A 21,634-nucleotide genomic window follows, 5' to 3' on the forward strand; every position below is an offset into this window, starting at 1 on the left:
AACATTAAATGTCGTCTCAGTAAGCAACTCCAGTGTAGATTTGGCAGTGTATATTAGCTAGTTTTGATTTGACTTAAATCGTCTTGAAAATCTATGGCAAGACTTGACCATAGCTGTCTAGCAATTATCAACAACCAACTTGAAAGGACTTGAAGAATATTTTTAAGAATAATGGGCAAATATTGTACAATCCAGGTATGCAAAGCTCTTAAAGACTTACCCAGAAAGACTGTAATTGCTGCCAAAGGTGATTCTAACATGTATTGACTCGAGATGGAATAGTTATCTAATCAAGATTCATTTTTGTTGTTGAATGTGTGGAAAATAAACTGTGTTCTTCCACTTTGACATTAGAGTATTTTGTGTAGATCGTTGACCAAAAAAATACAATTAAATTCATTAAATCCACCGTTAACACAACAAAATGTAGAAAAAGTCATGTGAATACTTTCGGCTTATAAACATGCAATCAAAACAGACACTCATAATTTGCACCATGCAATATCCCACCAACAATTTGCAATGAATGGAGCCTATATTGCTCATGGTGGTGATTGTAATCCTGACATACAGTTGTGCTAATCTGTTATTCATTGCAAGTTTTCACTTGGAAGTGTTGGCCGGATAATCCGAGTGCATTTTCGTGATTGAGTTATTGTAGGAGGCCACAGGAGATCAAATGGTCTGGATGGATGCAGGCCAAGGTTGTTCCTCAGGTACAAATGCTTGAGAGAGCATACAGTAGGAGATGCACACAAACTCCAACACTGCTTATGCATAACAACGACGCGGCGTATTTATTCAATACTCCCGACATTCCCCGTGTCACGTTCCAGTATCCACTTCAGGTACTCACAGGCCTTAACTATTATTATCCCTTCCTAGTGCAACGTTCCAATTCTACACCCTCAGTCATTCCATAGTATAATAATATTATGATCATTCTTGTATTTCAGTATAGACTATTGATCATGCATTAGTCCAAGTCATTGTGAATAGGGAAAGCAGAGAGGGAGTGGGGACAAGGAAATGACTTAGCAGGCTGGCTGCAACCAGATGGACTGATGATGATGGGGAATGAGTGGGTTAATAGATACTTGTGAATCACTGGTCAGATAAGTGGTTTATTGTGGTGAAACATGCTTAAGATAGAACAGTGTACAAATCAAAAGTGAAACGATGCTTATAAAATAAACATTTTTAATAGTTAATAGTTTATATTTAATGATAGTAGTCATGATGATGTGGATGTCCATGCAGTAATGTGCTCATCAGTCACGTACAATAGCAATGGGCTTGTGCAAACAATGTGCGAGATGCTAATATTGCTCATGTCAATATCAATTTGTCCTCATTAGTCGGCAGGTCTTCCTTCTCTTCATCTCTGGAAACAAAGCAGCAAAACACAGTCAGAACAACTTATCAGCACAACGTGCAGCACAGGGTGCATGGGAAGTGATGAGTGGCCTGTTCCTAGGTAATCATAGTATAGTGTTATTGGAAACTTGGGTTGAAGTCTTCCATTATTAGGACAAGGATAAATGAATACAATTGTGATTGGGTATGGCATACAAAAAAACACATGCTTTCCTGTTGGTGTCACAAGTTGTGTGGTTATAAGAGTAGTCGGCAGTCAGGTAGGTCATTATTGTAGGTTCATCATCGTTCACTGGGCTTAGCTGAGTTCAAAGTTCTTTCTCACCTTTCTGGAGGTGTTGTGGTCGAGCATCAGTTGTGGAGGTCTGTCAGAGCTACACTTATCCAGCAGCACATCTCCTGTAGAGCTGAACTGACTCAGGTCTTCTGCTCTGTACAGAAAGTTAGGCCTGCAACACAACACACACACAACAACTTTCAGGTGGTGGTAAACCTGGACAGTAACACCAATATCTAATATCAATATCAGGACATCTTTGCACTATGAAATGTGAACTATAAATGCACCGCGGATGTTAACATGAAAACTTTCCTACAAAAATAAACTTCTAGTAGTTCGGCTAGGTTATTATTTATTGGTTCCATTTCATATTCGATGTGTGTATTGCTTGGTGTTCTGCAAGGCTCATTTGCAAAAGGCTCTCAGTATAACTCCCTACTTAAATAAAGGTTGACTAAAGAAAACTACTACTACAACCATTATGATAACTACATATGTACTGTATCTAACAACTATTACTACTGCCATGTTGTGACTAATGTTAGACATTATAACAGTAAACAGTGATGTGACTTTACCTTCTCAGGTAGAGGTTGGAGATGCAGCCTCTGAATGTGTCTTTCCCCAGGAACACAGAGTCTGGGTTTGAACTGAAGGAGCTTGAGGTTATCTGCCCTCCCACATCCTCGTCATCTATCCGCAGCTCGATACTGTAGGGCAACACGGGACAGTACTTATTTACAGTATATGTGTCAGTGGCTACCAATCTGTATAACCAGTATGTGCTGTACCGTCACAACAATAATGTCTATGGTAAGTCTCAGTCGTCACCAATCCATCAATGAACTGGATAAAGTCGATATGGTGGATTTAATAGCTTTCTATCAAATCTATGTTGAATGTTTGATGTTCTACCTTTGAGAAGCCACCTTTCTGGTGGCAGTCAGGTAATGCCATTTGCCGTCCTGGTACTGCTTGCTTGATTTCAAAGATTTCCAAGCTGTGTCTTTGAACGTCAGGACCACATAGCCGTTGACCAAGGCAAGTTCGATGGCGCCAACGCTCTGTCGGAGAACCGGGTAGGGATAAAGATCGTTTCAAACAGTCAGGTCACTCACACTTGCTGTACAAATGTCAAAACAACAGTTGAAGAAAGAAATATGGAGCGAGAGAGGGAGAAAAAGGGTGGTGTGGTCTACTAACCGACTCGGTGTTCTGCAGTAGGAGCCCATTTTTCTCCGAGCTCCTGAATCCCAGTGAGACTGAGACATCCCGTGCCAGGCTGAAGCCCTCGAGAGCAGCTGACAGAGAACTCCCCACGTTAAACTCTGATTTACGAGACGCCTGGAACACCGAGACATTGTCATGCGGTTACGAACAGTGGACCGGAGTCAGTTACAGCATCTTGGTGGCATCAATATACGCAGTAGTGGCACACGGAAACGTCTTCCTGACAGTACAACTAGGTCTCCAGTGAGTAAAGATTATAGTGGTAGAAATAAAAATATAGCGCCGTGTTATTGACCATGTTTGAAAAAAGGTGTATGAAAAGGTGAAGACTTACCAGGAAGCCCGTGGGACAGCCCCGGCTGATGCCCACTTTTTCCTCGAAGGTGGGGTACTTGCTGTTGAGCTTGATGTTGTTCATGCAGGCCTTCAGTGGCTGGGCGGTGATGTTGTGTCTGTGAGCGAGAACACACAAACACAATGTTATTTAGACTCTGGTGTGATGTACGGTTAAGGAAACAGCATACTACCAATAAGGCTTTACAACGTACTCAACACCCAGGTAAACATGGGCAGAGTTTGACCAGTCACATCGTAGCGTCAAACATAATGATCATCATGTTCCTAGTAAGCAGGTGAAAAGCACCCACCTTTCTCTCAGCGCTGGTGGTACGCCACCGATGTAGTAGTCTGTGAAGTCACCTGGGGTGTACTGGACATCAGACTTGACCACCTCCTTGCCTGCTACACGGATCTTCATCTCTTGGCTTCCTTGAGACTCAATAATGATCAACACTTCTGCTTGGTCTGAATTCTAAAGAGAAGGGTCGACAACAACAAAAAATCTAAAATGTATCTAACTATTTGAGCAAACCAATGTGAGTTCTACAAATAACTAAATATAATCTATCTAGCGCCAACTGCCTTACCACTGGGAAGACTTTGGTAGCGCTTTGTACTGGTTCTCTGAGCAGATTACTATGGATGACAACGTAGCCTCTCTCAAACGTCACACTGTAGTAGTTCTCCTGCGAAAAGAGGAAAACAAGCGACACAGTCAGTGGGACAAACTGACAGCTACTCAAGTGTCAACGATGGCACATCGTCAACTTCACCACACCAAATGTTTCAATGTGAGCAGAGTAAGTAGCCTACCTCATTTCCGATGTAGAGGAAAAGCCCATTCTCTGAGCGTGTGGAGATGGTCTGGCCCAGGAGGAGAGTGGGCACCTTGACACCTTGGGTGGACACCTTGGCATAACCAGTCCCCTCAAAGTACTCAAACACCACTGGTTGGCTATACCTGGGCACAGAGGGATTCAATCAGAAAAGGGTTAAGGTTGTTGACTGTAAAACTCAAGATTTGATCCAGACTAACTGGGGAGCTACATTTGGGTGGTCGGGAAAACAGAAAATGCAAAAATAGAACTGGAGAGTAATTTTGCTGCTCACAGAGCTACGCTGCTAAAGCCAAGGTTTCATTCAACTGAATAGGAGCGAATCGCGCTGTGCTAAAGTTTAGTGTCCAGTTTAGCAGGCTTGTAGTCAATCCAGCCACGTAACATGTCCATCAGTCAAGTGATAGACAGGGGAGATTGACTGTATAACAAAGACTATGAGGAATATTGATTATGGGACAGTTATTCTTTGTTGTTCTCTGATCCAGGAGCATGATTTCCAATCAAAACCTCATTCGGCTTGGTGGTATTTGAATAAAATCCCCATTATTTGTTGCAAAAGCAGCAGCTACTCTTCCTGGGGTCCAACACAAAACATAATACAGAATGACATGATACAGAACATGATTAGACAAGAACATCTCAAGGACAGAACTACATACATGCATCTACCAATCTCTTTGTTTGATGCTTATACCTCTTGCATGGAGTCTCCAGGTTGACCTTGACAGCATTCTTAAAGTTGTACAGGCTGATGAATCTGTCATTGAAGGTGGACAGCTCGATGCATCCCTTATAGTTGGGGTAGTTGAGGGAGGCTGGAGGCTATAGAAACAACATTTTCAGATGTTATACAAGGTTGAAAACGCTTCAATCGGGAATCGTAATGCCACCTCCGTTAGTCACTGATTTTTTTTATTTTCAGTCAATGTCAAACCAAAATGTTCTGAAGTCAGGTGCTTACACTGAAGTTGGAGGGGTAGCCCCCGACATAGAAGACAATGTCAAACCAAAATGTTCTGAAGTCAGGTGCTTACACTGAAGTTGGAGGGGTAGCCCCCGACATAGAAGACAATGTCAAACCAAAATGTTCTGAAGTCAGGTGCTTACACTGAAGTTGGAGGGGTAGCCCCCGACATAGAAGACGATGTCAAACCAAAATGTTCTGAGGTCAGGTGCTTACACTGAAGTTGGAGGGGTAGCCCCCGACATAGAAGACAATGTCACTAGGGTCCAGATTTAGAAGGTTCCTGGTCAGCTCTCCCTGCTTGCTGCTGATCTGAGGTGGGTCCGGCTGATTGGATGTGAACAGCTTGGTGAGGTTCACTTCTGCGTCTTGGTAAATTCTGAGAGATTGTAAGAGGTCAATGGTCAAATCAGGGTTACTCACTGAAATCTAATTTCCCAAGACTTTTGAATGGCCGAAGGTATGGTTTACCTGCGCAGGTCCACCTTGTCAAAGAAGGAAGGCTCAGAGGGAGACCTAGTGATGTAGTCCGTCTTGATCTCGTACTCTTCTCCATCCAGATTGTACACACAGAACAGCACGTTATTCCTCAGGGCCATGCCGATGAAGTTTTTAGAAGACTGTGGGAGAGAGAGAGGGGAGGACAGTCATTGCGAGCATTTCCAACCACAACCAAACGTTCAAATGTATGCGTGCCATTATTTCAATACAGAAATATACACAGAATGCCGACTGAAGTGCCAGAGAGCTTTTCTGAACCAAAAGAAAACTGTCAAATCTATATCATTCATTCCAGTTTACTCACGTCTTGGTTGCCGAGGTAGAGCACGAACATGTCACCCGTGTCTGTGATCGCGGTGGCCTGTCTCCGCCTGCGTGCTCCGTCCCCTCGGCTGCTGGGGAGCTCTGGTCTCTGCAGGGACAGGGACAGGGACGTGTATGCCTTCAGGTCTTCAATATCCCGCGGGGGACGCAGCTCCACATGGCCATCCCCACTGAACTTCATAGGGACCACAATCTGGAGACAGGAGGAGGTGAGAGGTTGTACAGGGTTACTAAGGGACCAGCAGTGTAAAGATAAACCAGTCTTCTCCTTTATGGGATTCACAACTGTCCATCAAATTCCCCAAAGGGCTCTGTCAAGACCTGAACCTGCAATCCTTCAAACTGAAACGAGTCCGACTCCATATATTCACGTCTTAATTCTCAACAGCACTCACTGCTGCAGAGACTGTATGGCCAGTGGAAGGGGTAACAGGTTATACACCGTGGGTATATCTGGTGGGGTGTGGACCCAGGGTGAGTATAGAGGTGTGTGTGTGTGTGTGTGTGTGTGGTGGTGCATTTGTACCCTATTGGCTGCGTCTCTAGCCTGCTCGATGAGCTCCTTGATCCTATTGATGTTATCAGAGACGTTGGTGACGGGGGAGAGCTGAGAGCTGAGCTCCTCCACCTCCGAGATCTTATCCTGCAGAGACGGGATGCTGTTCAACAGATTCTTCACTGTGGATGGGGGGAGAGAGAGAGGAGTCAGACCTTTTAACCATTTCACACCTGAACAAAACAGGAAAGGAGTGGACAATCATCACAGTACATACAGTGCTGTTCAAGCATGGTTAACACCATCTTAATAAGATATGTCCTATTTATTCCATTGAGAGAAATCTCTTTTTTACAAGGAAGCCCTCTTTATGGGTGTCTATTCCCTCCAGTGTTTGCAGACACAGGTTAGTGGAGTGATTCTTCACCTGACTTGTCCACATCGTCCATGATGCTGCCGAGGTTGGAGTCGGAGGGCATGACGTTGAACTTGTCCACTTCCTCTCTGATGGCGTTCAGTCTGTCCATGGTGGTGCTGGCCGTGTCATTGGCAGCCGCTGCCTTCCTCTTCGCCTCATCTAGCATGTCTCCTATATCATCTGAGAGAAGGAGAGGCGGAGGCGAGAGGGAAGGAGGAGAGAAGGAGGAGAGGGAAGGTATGAAGGAGGAGAGAGGGAATGAGAGGGTTAAGGAGGGAAGGAGAGGGGTAAGGAGGGAAGGAGGAAGGAGAAGGGGGATGGAATGAAGGAGGAGAGGGGGAAGGAGGGGAGAGGGAGGGAGGGATTAGTGATGATGACACTTAAGTCAAAGCACTCTCATAACTCATATTTGGCTCTTCCATTGATCAGTACATTTTCCATAATTTGAAATGGTCTATCAGACATCCTCTGGTCCTCCTACTACCCGAGCCACTGTACCTCTCTGGATGTTGTTCAGCTCAGCCTGGGCATCCAGCAGGTCCGTCTCCAATGATTTCTTCTTATTCTCTGCGTCATTCAGGCGCTTCTTCTGGGCTGTGAGGTCATCAGAGGCCTCTGCCGAGTCAAAACAGAGCTTAGTTAAGCCTTAACTATGCCATTCCATTTAGGCCACATGTATTTGGTTGGCTCCTTACCCACTCTAAAAACACTATTACAACTTATAGCAACATACCTTTGAGATCTTTTTCTGCGTCCTTGGCTTCCCTCAGTAGGTCGTTCCCGCTTTCTTTCAGATTCTTAGCTCTCTTTGTCAGGTCCTCTTTCTTCACATCCTAGATTGAAAAATAATGAAGAAAATAAGAAAAAAAAACAAGTTGAAGAATATTGCAGAAACAGAAGGTGGACCAAAGACACATCTGCTTAGAGTTAGGTGCTGTGGAGTCAATATCTCCCTGGTATGGGTCTAGTGGCTAGACTGTGGACTCACCTTCAGGGCTTTGTCAGCTGCATCTTTGGCCTCCTTGGCTGCCTTCTCTGCAGCGTTGACCGCATCTGTGATGTTCTTGTAGGCCTCAATGGCGTCCATGGCATCACGCACGTCCGAGCGGCCACTCGAGTCCCTTACAGCACTGTGACATAGGGAGACGAGAGAGACGCGGGGAGGAGGAAAGAGAGAGGTGGGAGGGGGGAGAGAGAGAGAGTGCGAGAGGGGGTCGAAAGAGACAGATGAAGGAAGGGAGAAGAGAGAACAGAAGAGCGAGAGAGTAAAGGTAAACACACGCATCTGGATTTTCGGGAAATGCCAATAAACCAAATGGAACAACAAACATGCAGCCTGAGGGAAATCTAGCGGATGGCAGATCTATCTGGAACGAGGATGAAAACCACCAGCATAAACATCCCTGTTAAAGAACCACAACTACAGCCACTAACATTACTTCAATACTATGTCGTTGATGCTTGGGGGACCTTTTGAGTTGATCCTCTATCTTGAATTACGTGCTGCTGAGGAATTATGGCTTCCCATTGAAACTAACATGGGCAATACAGTCTTGAGACCATTTAGCTTAAACTACACAAACCAGCAGCAGAAACTGCCTTGTCGTCATAACCCAGGACCCGTCCTATCCCTGGTTTAAGAGGACAAGTCCCCACATCCCAGGTCCCTATAACTCACTCCTGTAGTTCCTTGGCCAGCTTGGCCAGGTTCTCAGCATGTCTCTCTGCTCGCTCCACAATGTCCTCCTTGGCCGCGGCCTGGGAGATGGCGTTGACCTTCTTGGTGAGGTCAGTCCTGGCGCCGTCCAGTTGGGCAGCTAGCTGTTCATACTCCTGGAGAGGAGAAAGACAACATGGTCACATTCATTAGGCACCAAATGGATGAAAACATGACTGAAACAGGGAGGGACTACCTGAACTTGTCCAATAACAAATGGTAATGTTTGCTTTCCGTTGCAAACTGTTTGGCTACGTTTTGTTACCGTATGCCTAATGAAGAGAACAGAAGAACCACTGTAGGCACAGGAAATACAGGCAAGGACATACCATCCTCTTTACCTAAAGTCATGATATTATCAAACACAAGCATCGATTGTTATCTGAGTGGCTGGCAAGTTAGGACTCAACCACTAACATTTGAGAATCGAGAGCAACTGCAGTTTCAGAATCAAGTATTGTCAAAATATGTTGTGTACATCGGCTGTATCACTACACTGGTTAGGATCATATGTCTACCGGAGATGATAGATGCATCACTGACTTCGGTATATTGAATTTGACTATGCACATGAGGTAATATGCAGTTGCAACATAAGATGACACGGCCGGTCTGTGTGCTCACAGTCTTGCTGTCCTTCAGCATTCTCAGGAGATCCTCTGTGGCCTTCAGCTGATCTTCTGCCATGGCTATCTGGTCCTGGACCTTCTTCCGCTCCTTCTTCAGGTCCTCCATACGTTTCTGAAGAACAAACATTCATTTAGTTAAGAGCACCATAGCACTACTGCCATAAGACGTCCATTTTTTTTTGGGGGGTGCGATGACCCTAACCATGAAAGTAACCATAGCAACGGACCAAACAACATGGTTACCGCACACAGTAGCTGCCTATACGTGATAGCATTGTACCATCATAGTAAAAGAAAATAGTAAATACAGAGTTTTATTATTACCAGGATGTCTTTCAGTGCCTCTGAGTTGAGTCCGTTCTGAGAGTTGGCTTTCTTCACCATGTCCCCAGCCTGTTTCAGAGCCTCCTCCAGGTCCTTCAGTTTAGCCTCATAGTCCTTCAGAAGACCCTTCACCCTCTTGGCTGCTGCCTCATTCTGATCATACTGCTTGGTCACATTAGCCTTGATGTAGTCCAGCACTGGGAGAATACAGAATAGAAATGGTCATCCTCGACCGGAAATGTTTAAAAAAGTCTCACTATTTTATTCGGTTGCTGATGGTATCAAACAAAGTAGTCATCGCCATTGTGACATTATACTTCTTATCTGTATCTCACTCACTCAACTCAACCTAATCCCAGTAATGTTCAAGAACATCAGAGTTATCGTAGGAGCTTCTAATCTTATGAAAGAAAAACCTTGAGGGATTTGAAGAGTTTTGGTTCCACAGCAGACTACTTACGTTTCTGGGCCTCGTCTCTCTCTTTGTCTGCTGCGTCTTTCTGGGGGTTGAAGTTTCTCCTCTCCATCTCCTTCACCATGCGTTCAGCGTCGGATAACATCTTAGCCAGACTCTCACTGGGCACCACATCACCGGAACCAGACTCTTTCAGCTGCAGCAGCAGGGCTACACAACACACACATTCAGGTTGAGATATATAGATATATAAGGGAGGGAGAGGGAGTGGGAGAGGGAGAGAGAGGGAGAGAGGGGGAGAGGGGGGGAGAGGGGGAGAGGGGAGAGAGAGGGAGACAGAGAGAGAGAGAGGGGAGTGGGGGAGGGAGAGGGAGGGGGAGGGAGAGAGGGAGGGAGAGGGAGGGAGTGGGAGAGGGAGTGGGAGAGGGAGTGGGGAGAGGGAGAGGAGGGGAGAGGGAGAGAGGGAGGGAGAGGGAGAGAGAGGGAGAGAGAGGGGGAGAGGGGAGAGAGGGAGAGAGGGGAGAGAGAGAGAGGAGGAGGGAGTGGGGGAGAGGGGGAGAGGAGAGAGAGAGAGGGGAGAGAGGGGGAGTGGGGGAGAGGGAGGGAGAGAGAGGAGAGAGAGAGAGAGAGGGGGAGTGGGGGAGAGGGAGAGAGAGGGAGAGAGAGAGAGAGGGGGGGAGGGGAGTGGGGAGAGGGGGAGTGGGGGAGAGGGAGAGAGAGAGAGAGAGAGAGAGAGGGGGAGTGGGGAGAGGGGAGAGAGGGAGAGAGAGAGAGAGAGGGGGAGGGGGAGAGGGGGAGAGAGAGGGAGAGAGAGGGGGAGGAGGGGGAGGGGGAGTGGGAGAGAGGGGAGAGAGAGAGAAGGGGTGAGAAAACAGAAAAATAAAAAGGAAAGAGGATCATTTGGCTAGAGAGAGAGTGATATATAGACAGAGGGGGTCAAAGAGATCAGGCGAGTTAGAGAACAAGGACTTGGTGGTTTACCCAGGATCTTCTCGAGCAGGTTCCTAGCCTCAGTGTCCAGGTCTTTAGCTCTCAGATGGGTTTTACCCACATCATTCAGCACTTTCTGGGCATCCGCAGCCCTGACATCCGCCTGATGGACAACACAGAAATAGACACAAACATTAGCTCTCCAAAGCCAGCACACACAATCCCACACATGACAGGCGGGAATAAAAGACAGCGAGGAGGAAGAGTTCCAGTCCAGTACCTTTTCTTTGAGAGCGCTGATATCCTCGTTGACACTGAGAGTGTCCTGCTCCAGTTGGCTAACCTTGGACTTCTGGCTGTTCACACTCGAACTGAACTTGCTCACCAGACTCTGTGGAGGGAACACACAGTCTATTGTTTAACACTTTATTATCAGATGAGATGGAGAGAGAGAGAGAGAGAGAGAGAGAGAGAGAGAGAGAGAGAGAGAGAGAGAGAGAGAGACAGAGAGAGAGAGAGAGACAGAGAGAGAGACAGAGAGAGAGAGAGAGAGAGAGAGAGAGAGAGAGAGAGAGAGACAGAGAGAGAGAGATAGAGAGAGAGACAGAGAGAGAGAGAGAGAGGAGACGGAGAGAGAGAGAGAGAGAGAGACAGAGAGAGACAGAGAGAGAGAGAGAGAGAGAGAGGAGACGGAGAGAGAGAGAGAGAGAGAGAGAGAGAGAGAGAGAGAGATACAGTTCAATGGGATTGCGCTGGTTGTGGACTCCTCAGGCTGTCAGAGAGGTTGACTGAGTGACTTGTTTCTCCTGTTGGTTTGATAAATGCTTACAGCGTTTAAAAACGGAGCGTATGAGTTGCTGAGATCCCAAACGCGTGGGAGTTCAGCTCTGACATGTGTTGACACACAGCTCTGGGACAAACTAACTGAGATCGCTTATCAGCAGGATTCTGGAATGTTCGGGTACGCACACACCTTTTAACCGCTCTCTCTCTGTGTGTGTGTGTGTGTGTGTGAGCATTGACGTACAGCTATCCACACGGTATCTGCGTTTAGTTCATTTGCTATGTTTTGAAGTCCTCTCCCATCCTTTCTGTGGCTTGTATAGCCAGAGGGCAGGGTGGTACACTTCACTGCTGTTAACAGTACATATATGCCATTAATATATACAATATAATACCTTGGTCTCTGTGATGGCTTTCTCCAGCATCCTGAGTCGGTCCTGAGAGGAGGCGGAGATACTGGCGTTATCCAGCTGAGTCTTAATCCTGCCCAGCTCCTCATCCAGACGCCCCAGATCGTTTAGTAAGGTCTCGGCGCAGTCGTCACACTCTGACAAGCCCACACAGACATACGTAATCAACCGCTGATCATGATGAGGTAGGTACCCTCATGTACTGTACTGTACTCTCATTGGAGCCGTCACGCTGTCACGACAGAGACACTAACCTTGGCACTGCTCGTCTGTGTTGGTGTCCCCCGGCTCCAACGCATTCTTGCACACTGCAGAAAGAGCAACATTATACATTGCATTTATTTTGACGCGGAACATGAAACATCTAGAGCGTAAAGCTTTACCAATAGAGGCAGAATGCGCCGCCATGTCTCAGTACGGTATCCACACTCACCACCAGTCCTGGAGTCACAGCTGTTTCCGTTGCCGCCACAGTCACAAGGCCGACAGCTTCCTCCGGTTGTCAATGGATCACCGTGGTAACCTGGGGCGCATCGTTCACAACTGTCTCCTGCGTAGCCAGGTCGGCAAACGCACTGGAACCCTCCAGCGACCTCTCTGCAACCCACCGCAAAACTATAGTGGAACGATGAAGAAACGGGAGATAGTTTGGTACCCGCAGATACTGGGCCGACCACGGTAAGTGATACACAGAACACGGGTTTGATTTCACCAAAGGAGCATCTACTGTGGGTGACCTTGCCACCGGTTGGTTCCTTGGTGACACTGACCTGTTAGCTGGCACACCAAAGGGGCACGGGCACACCCGGCATGATCTCTGGGCAGCGTCTCCATAGTAACCCTCTTTGCAGCGCTCACACCTGTCCCCGGCTGTGTTGTACTGGCAGTTCTGTCCAGAGGAAGAGTAGAAAACATGCGTTAGACTGTATCACGTGAGCACCAAAAGAACAGTATTTGAATGAAGGACTAGTCAAATACTAGTCCTTTATAATGGACATTCAGTTTACCCAGTGAAGAACAGCACAAGGTACAGTAAATCAGTGTATTCTACATACGAGTGAATAGCCAAGTCACATAGAAAACCTATAGCCTCACTAAGTTGTTGAAACGTCCAGAACAAATACCACCGTGAGTCTAAACACACTTTGTCCTTCTGTAGACATAGTCACACGGACATACTCCAGCCCAGAGTAGATCCAACGTCAGGCAACATTATGTCCCTTTTTTTATCTCAAAAGGAGGGTGATTGTCATCCCTCTCTACCATAAACGACAAACATTTCTGTCCTAATTCATCCCAAAGAGTGATTTTGATGGTACTGAGAGAACGAGTGTTCAGCCTGGACTCCTTAGGCCTAGATAGAGGCACAGGCCTGGTCTTGAGTGGCTTGCGTAAGATGAGAGGAGACAAGAGAGGGAGGGAGAGATGAGAGAGAGACAGAGAGAGAGAGAGGGAGAAAGGAGAATATAGAGTGCTTTTAGAGATCTAGAGTTTCACTGGGAGACAGCTAATGTAGACCCATATCACAATCATATATAATCACCATCATCCAATAGTTTCATGTGGTTAGCCGTCCATGGTACAGAACAGTATGTGGGCACCAAGGCGGAGTGGGATGGCCACACCATGCCCTGTGGCGTGGGGTGTGAGGTCTAGACTATGACTACTGGGCTGTGGCTCACCCTGATGGAGTCACATAGGCTGACATAGCAGGTGTTGCCCAAGTGGTTATCACTGAATTCCTTGAGGGCTTCTTTAGGCTCACAGGTTTTGAATGATTGTAATTCAGAAGCACTGTGTGTGTTGGAGTTCAAGTTGATTCGTGGTATGTACAGGACACACGTACTTGCGGGTTCCCTTGCGATCATGCGACAACAATAACAAATAATAGAAGACAATAATACAAATATACAAAAAAGGGTGTGTTCTTACCAGGCACCTCCCAGTCCTGTCGTCACACTCGTTGGCGAGGCCGTTACAGAAGCAGGGCACACAGCGACCCAGGTAGGGCCCACTGCCGTCCCTATAGTAACCACGAGCACATTTCTGGAACAGAAACACACAGACATTAATACAGGTACATCAAAATACATAGATACAACAATGTCATACAGAAAAACAGAATTTTGAAAGTGATTTCTATCTCAATGGGACCCTCCTGGGTGAATGCGAATTCTATCACGAACAGAACAGAATCCTAAAAACACACATTTCAAAACGACACACTTCGTTCCCACACAGAAGAACACTTCGCCATTCAAAGTGGCAGTGTTTGAGGAGATACAGGCAATCAGAGTTTACGTCAGCGAACCTTCCTAGCGACAGAGAATGATTGATCTCACAATGTCCCAAATCCCGAGTGAGTCGGGTCACCAGCACCACGCTGAGCACAAGACAAGTGTGTATTCATCCTTGACGCACCGCCGCCACTCAAAAGCCAAACACACCCTTCGCTCTATAGGATAACGGTCTGGAAGTCAACTGATATCCTACAAGTCTACCTCGCACACGGAGCAGCCAAGCATACATTACAGTAAGTTTATTTGTAACCCAACAGAAATCCATCGTTTTACCTGGATCTGAGAGCTGGCATCTTGATCGTCAAAAGACGGGTACTGAACAGTCTGCCCTCGGTCATTCACAGAAGAATACTGGACTCTCTGTGTACCCGGGTCATTCACAGAGGGGTAATGTACTCTCTGTCCGCCCTGGTCATGTAGGGAAGGATAATGTATCCTCTGTGCCTCTCGGTCATGTTGTCTGGGATAGCGGTTCCTCTCTTCCCTGGTAATGGGTCTGTGTCCTGCGCTGCATAGTCCCAGTAAGATCCCCCACAGCAGGGTCTGAAGTAGCATGCCTGTCCCTCTGGCTCTCCAGGGGCTGTGTACACGCGTGTCTGACATGGCTCACGTTTCGTCTGAAATAACTCCCTGCTCTCCCCTGCCTCTGCCTCTTAAACACACACACACACACACTCCCACATGTAGAGGACACGCCCCTTCTCCACTCACCTACAGTACCTTAGTCACTAGCGCAGTCAGAGCAGTGTAGCAACACGCACACCCACACGCTGACCAACGTGCGCGTTAGGGTTGGGCGTTATCCAGATGTTCATACCGTCAAACCGTTTCTGTACCATACCGGGGTGTACGGTATTACTGGAAGTGCACAAAACAATTTAGGCAACAGGGATCTTGATCCAGGAGGGGATGAATATGTCTAGTCTGCGTACCAGTGTTTTTAACTAACATGCCAGAGAGACTGTCCTTTCAGGAATCTCAATGTTCAATATGGAGCTGGATTGATGGCGGAGTTGCTCATTGGTTGTTGGAAAAAACATCAATATTTTCCATGACAACACGTAGAGCCTCGAAAATAGGTTCATTTTTTTTTTTACTTTATTCAAAATCAAAACGTCCATACACATTCGTTACTATAACCACTTCCGACAATACAATGTCACTTACACACAAAGGGTCGACAGGAAAATCGTCAGAATGTACATAAGCCGCCTCATCCACATATAGAAAGGTTGCTAGGGTGGGGCTCCACCTGGGAGCCTGAGTGAGTTTGTGTTGAAGTGTGTCTATAGATGTGTTCACAGGGTATGTGTGTGAGCATGCCAGTGTAACTGTGTGAATAATGGTTGGAAATCTCCAGACAGTGCAGGAGCAGCAGTCACACCTGAATCATGCAGTCCAAACACATAGCAGTGGAGACAGTTGGGCGTGGTAGTTAGCTGGATCTGTGTATGTACTATCTGGTGTCGGGTAGTGAGTAACAATGTCCCAGGTTGCCAGATGCCACGCCCGGCTATGTGTCAGGGCGCCTCTCCTTTTTCTAGCGCCGCAGGGTACATATTATCCATTTCCTCTGAACACACCTGACTAGAGGATGTTGACGTCTCCCACACACGTACACACACAGGTAGATCATGCTCTCGCTATGGTAACAGGGCTTCGAGCACAATCTCAAAATGGGGAAAACAACTCAATCAACCCACATGAAAAAATACTATAGTATACTATGGTATAAATACTATAGTATTCACTGTAGTGTTTTTGCAGACTAAACTGCAGTATACTGTAGTATTTACAGTTAAATATAGTATAAATACTGTAGTAAAAGAAAACTAGTATATACCATAGAAATAATGTAGTGTTTTTGCGGACGGTAATATACTGTAGTATTTACTGTACAGTTTTTGCAGACTCTAGTATACTGTAGTATTTAATGTAGTGTTTTTGCTGACTCTAGTATACTGTAGTATTTAATGTACAGTTTTTGCTGACTCTAGTATACTGTAGTATTTAATGTAGTGTTTTTGCGGACTGTAATATACTGTAGTATTCACTGTACTGTTTTTGCTGACTCTAGTATACTGTAGTATTTAATGTAGTGTTTTTGAGGACATTACTGTAGTATTTACTGTTTTATTACTTTTGACAAAGAAACGGCGGCATTCTCCTTAAAGAAACCTACTGGAGAAATACAAAAGAAAAAGCACATTTTCCATAACCTGTAAGTAGGTGGGACTGGGGTCTGAATGGATCGTTCAGAGCTTCTGCTCTTCTCTATAACCTATAGGGAACACAGTATATGGTCTAGATTTGTCATGTAGGTATCTCACTTATGGGTGGCACAATTTGGGATAAGGTGGAGGGGAATGGGCAGGGTATGCATTTAATACTGTTAAAAAAGTGTAGTGTTTTTGCTGTAGTATTAATATAGTATTACTGTAGTATTTACTATAGTATTCTACAGTATACGATACTAAGCATTACACATGATCTAGGGATACTATAGTGTGTAGTATAGTATTATACAGTATACTACAATTTACTACACAATTATATAGAAAGTCAAATGAAAATCTACTCCAAAGTCATCAGGGCCTCAGGGTCTCACTTTGTTAATAAGATATTGCCAGTGAAACAAAATCGAAGTTTCCTTGGCTTGTCAATCTCCCATCCCTACGGGTTGCACACGGGCAAAGTGATGCTGAAACCACGATGGCAATGTTAAACAAACCATACAACTCTATGCACAATGACGACTTAAAGCTGCAATATGTAACTATTTGGGAGAGTTTTTGTGTCTTTTACTTTCAGCTTCGAACAGCTGAAAATACAATATTTTTGGTTATGGAAAAGATATTTCACAGTGGTTTAGATGGTATAATGATTCAGTAATATTTTACTTGCTTTTTTTGTTGTCACAAATTGAAATTATGCAAACTATTACAATTTTAGCAACCAGAAAATTGTGATGTCTGCATAGTGCATCTTTTTCTTTTTAATTCACTGCACCTTTTAACACAGTTCAGTTCAGTAACAGAATGATGATTTGTGTGGTTTGTGCCGTCATTCAGCATCACTCTGTTACCATGGAATTGTCCACACTGAAAATGCATACATTTACAGTCGTTCCATTTAATACGTGGATTCTGAGGGGGAAAATGCTTCCGTGCAACTCTTCCTAATTGGAGTAGGAGAACAACCTGCGTACTAAACAACCTCAGGGAAGAATTTGGTTCTAACGTTCTAAATGTCGTACTGTATGTTTTTTAAAAATTGTATTTGATTTGAACTGCTGTTACTATGACTACGGAGTGGTTTACAGCAGTGGTATAATCTTTAATATTATGTCTGCGTGATTGTGCATCTTATCCCTCTCCCTCGGGCTACTGGGCTTGGCTGATGAAACACACACACTTTATTCCGGGACATTCCACAAAGGCTTGTTTAAGCCGCTGGCTCTTCAACGGGCTGATGGATTTTTCCTCTGCCTGCCAGTGACCTCACTCACCCCAGGCTGGGCGTGGCACCATTGTTAGGGCGTGTCACGACAAAAACCCCACAGCGGGGAGGGCAGTTCTCGCTCTTCTTTTCTCCAAAATGACTAGATCGGTCGGTCGACACCTCTCCCTCTCAGCCCCTCCTGTCCTCTTTCTCTCTTATTTTCTCCTAATCCTTTTCTCCCTCCGTCTCGCCCCCTCTCTTTCCCAATCCCAAACGGACCCCTAGGACATAGCCCCCAGCCCTTACACACTTGATGTGCATCTGAGAGCTAAAAGTCCACCTATCCTTGGACTCATTACCATCTCCAAAATAACAAAAACACCAAGGCAACTCTGGAGTACTCTCTCAGTAACTGCCCAGTGAAAATCTCACTTTTAAAAGGATGATGCGCTGGCCAATCAGCGATCTACTTGCCTGCAATATTTTTAATGATGGTATACGCCCACACCATTCTGTTGTTGAGGTAAGCCCACACCATTCTGTTGTTGAGGTAAGCCCACACCATTCTGTTGTTGAGGTAAGCCCACACCATTCTGTTGTTGAGGTAAGCCCACACCATTCGGTTGTTGAGGTAAGCCCACACCATTCGGTTGTTGAGGTAAGCCCCCACCATTCGGTTGTTGAGGTAAGCCCCCACCATTCGGTTGTTGAGGTAAGCCCACACCATTCTGTTGTTGAGGTAAGCCCACACCATTCGGTTGTTGAGGTAAGCCCACACCATTCGGTTGTTGAGGTAAGCCCACACCATTCGGTTGTTGAGGTAAGCCCACACCATTCGGTTGTTGAGGTAAGCCCACACCATTCTGTTGTTGAGGTAAGCACACCATTCTGTTGTTGAGGTAAGCCCACACCATTCTGTTGTTGAGGTAAGCCCACACCATTCTGTTGTTGAGGTAAGCCCACACCATTCTGTTGTTGAGGTAAGCCCACACCATTCTGTTGTTGAGGTAAGCCCACACCATTCGGTTGTTGAGGTAAGCCCACACCATTCGGTTGTTGAGGTAAGCCCACACCATTCGGTTGTTGAGGTAAGCCCACACCATTCGGTTGTTGAGGTAAGCCCACACCATTCGGTTGTTGAGGTAAGCCCACACCATTCTGTTGTTGAGGTAAGCCCACACCATTCTGTTGTTGAGGTAAGCCCACACCATTCTGTTGTTGAGGTAAGCCCACACCATTCTGTTGTTGAGGTAAGCCCACACCATTCTGTTGTTGAGGTAAGCCCACACCATTCTGTTGTTGAGGTAAGCCCACACCATTCTGTTGTTGAGGTAAGCCCACACCATTCGGTTGTTGAGGTAAGCCCACACCATTAGGTTGTTGAGGTAAGCCCACACCATTCGGTTGTTGAGGTAAGCCCACACCATTCCAACACAGAAAAGATTATTTTTGTCATAGCTAATTAAACATTTTGGGAAGGAAAACTATTTCAATCATATTGTACACTGGATGTACAGAACATTAAGAACAACTTCCTAATATTGAGTTTTACCCCCCCCCCCCCCCTCGAGACTACAAGGTGTCGAAAGCGTTCCACAGGGATGCTTTCCACAGTTCTGTGAAGATGGTTGGATGTCCTTTGGGTGGTGGACCATTGTTGATACACATGAGAAACTGTTGAGCATGAAAAACCCAGCAGCGTTGCAGTTCTTGACACAAACCGATGCGCCTGGCACCTACTACCACACCCCGTTCAAAAGGCACTTAAATCTTTTGTCTTGCCCATGGTACACATACACAAAACATGTCTCAATTGCCTCAAGGTTTAAAATCCTTATTTAATCTGTCTCCTCCCCTTCATCTACACTGATTGAAGTGACTTTATCAAGTGACATCAATAAGGGATCATAGCTTTCACCTGGAATCACCTGGTCCGTCTATGTCATGGAAAGAGCAGGTGTTCTTAATGTTTTGTACACTTAGTGTAAGTAATTCTAGGTCATATTTCATAGAAATCTGGAAACTCTGGTCAGTTACTTTAAAAGTATTATATATGATCCCTGTAGATCTACATGAGGCACCTAGGGGACTAAGAGTGAATGAGATCTGTCTCACCTGGCAGGAGTCTCCTCTGTAGAGAGGGGAACAGGCACACTCCTCCACGGTGCTGGCAGGGCCCCCGGCCCCTGTGTCTGTGGCCTCCTCCAGGCCCACCTCCCCCAGGCTGAGTCTCTGGCTCTGGGTGAAGTAGAGGGCCCGCATCCTCAGACCAACCAGCCCTGCCAGGACTTCCATCAGCTCCTCTCTGGACACAGGACGGTTGGTGCCGGAGTGACGCCAATTCCCCTAAACAGAACAGACAGGGGTTAGTGAGGGATTGGAAATGTTGAGGACTGATCAAATATTATATGTGTTCACAACAGATGGAATAAGGACTCGGTTGTACCTCTACTAGCTGGACTCTGCTCTGGTGGAGTCTGTCAGGATGAGGGGTATGTGGGGACATGTGGACCAGGGTCATCTCCTGGCCCTGAGAAATTCGCAGACAAATAACACTGGGTTACTCAAAACAGGAAGTCATCATGACTTACTGTATATATGACTTATACACCAATTAGAGAGATGTCATAATTAGCCGTGAGTGATGATACAATGTGTCATAATGTACGTACACTGAGCAGGACATCAGGTCTGCGGTCCATCAGCGACATCCCCTCACTGGGAATCCCAAAGGACTTAGCCTGGTAGGTGAGGTAGCCCCCATAGGACGACACCTGAGACAGGAGCGGAACACTATCAGCAGGGTTGGGTAGGATACTTTCTAAATGTAATGCGTTACAGTTACTAGTTACCTGTCCAAAATTGTAATCAGTAACGTCAATTTTTGATTACCCCAACCCAGTGACGTAATCTGATTACTTTTGGATTACTTTCCCCTTAAGAGACTTTAGAAGAAGACAAAAAGGATCCATCAAACACATTTGGTGTGTCATCAAAGTGGTCTCTGACTTGTGGTCAGACTAGCTCAGGTGGAACAATGCTGAATTGAATGTCAGTGAGAAAACAGAAAGGTGTCATAATGTATTTTTCCCCAAAATAATTTCTGAATTTAAAGGTAATTCAAGAACAAATCATCTAGTTTTTCAAAAATATCTGTAATCTGATTACAATATTTTTGATGGTAACAGATTTTTAAAATTTCGCAACCTTCCGGTTACTAGTCCAACACTCTAACCACTAGGCTACGCTGCCGCCCCCAGAACTGATTACATTTGTTTTTTTGTAATCAGATTACATGTAATCAGTTATTCCCCAACCCTGACTATCAGTCACAGTCAATGGGACTGGTACAGGACCCAGTGTCGAACTGTTAAAGCACTGGTATTTAGGCTCAATGGCAGCTGCTTGAAGCCCTGCTTTCTGTTCTTGTCACTGAATCCACAGCTAAATAACAACTGATCAAATGTTAAAAATGCTCAAGTCTGATATAAAAATAACTTCCAAATATTACGGAAACATGTCCTCTTTTTTAAAACTGAGCTATTCTATTCCAACAGTACATGTCCTCCTCTCAAATTCCACTCTCTACTCACCCGGTCTACCAGGTAGGATGGTGGCGCCACCCAGTGGAGGAGCTGGGTAGTGCCAGGCAACTCCTGTATGTCTGCTACCACAGTGTTACTGGACGGGTTGAGGACTGATGCCACCTCCTCCTGGTCAGCCCTCTCCAGACGCCAGCCACGCATGTCCATAAACTAGTGGAGGCAAAGGGAAAGAGGATTGTACTATATATTATCGGCCTATGGTTTGGTAAAATGCCATTATGTACATAGGAATATAATAGCATGCTGTGTGCAATGGAGTAATGTTCTGCAGGTGTGGCAAAGCTGTGGGTATATCCACTCCATGGAATGTGG

General features: G+C 45.8%; 1 protein-coding gene across 1 annotated transcript in view; it reads right to left on the reverse strand.

The window, feature by feature from the left end:
* LOC115103010 (laminin subunit alpha-3-like) overlaps positions 1-21,634 on the reverse strand; it is a 125,638-nt gene that overhangs the window by 13,835 nt on the left and 90,169 nt on the right. Inside the window, 32 exon segments of the mRNA XM_029623556.2 lie at positions 1,703-1,826; positions 2,236-2,367; positions 2,573-2,721; positions 2,861-3,001; positions 3,222-3,339; positions 3,535-3,698; positions 3,814-3,912; positions 4,040-4,187; positions 4,760-4,887; positions 5,246-5,408; positions 5,501-5,649; positions 5,835-6,047; positions 6,381-6,532; positions 6,778-6,948; positions 7,267-7,383; positions 7,502-7,601; positions 7,757-7,898; positions 8,447-8,601; positions 9,110-9,226; positions 9,439-9,635; positions 9,899-10,063; positions 10,835-10,946; positions 11,064-11,174; positions 11,962-12,113; positions 12,231-12,284; positions 12,410-12,591; positions 12,747-12,865; positions 13,909-14,022; positions 19,833-20,063; positions 20,164-20,247; positions 20,390-20,491; positions 21,311-21,472. Coding sequence (XP_029479416.2) covers positions 1,703-1,826; positions 2,236-2,367; positions 2,573-2,721; positions 2,861-3,001; positions 3,222-3,339; positions 3,535-3,698; positions 3,814-3,912; positions 4,040-4,187; positions 4,760-4,887; positions 5,246-5,408; positions 5,501-5,649; positions 5,835-6,047; positions 6,381-6,532; positions 6,778-6,948; positions 7,267-7,383; positions 7,502-7,601; positions 7,757-7,898; positions 8,447-8,601; positions 9,110-9,226; positions 9,439-9,635; positions 9,899-10,063; positions 10,835-10,946; positions 11,064-11,174; positions 11,962-12,113; positions 12,231-12,284; positions 12,410-12,591; positions 12,747-12,865; positions 13,909-14,022; positions 19,833-20,063; positions 20,164-20,247; positions 20,390-20,491; positions 21,311-21,472 — 4,467 coding nt within the window.

This window comes from Oncorhynchus nerka, linkage group LG20 (genome assembly GCF_034236695.1).
Source record: "Oncorhynchus nerka isolate Pitt River linkage group LG20, Oner_Uvic_2.0, whole genome shotgun sequence".
Classification (NCBI taxonomy): domain Eukaryota; kingdom Metazoa; phylum Chordata; class Actinopteri; order Salmoniformes; family Salmonidae; genus Oncorhynchus; species Oncorhynchus nerka.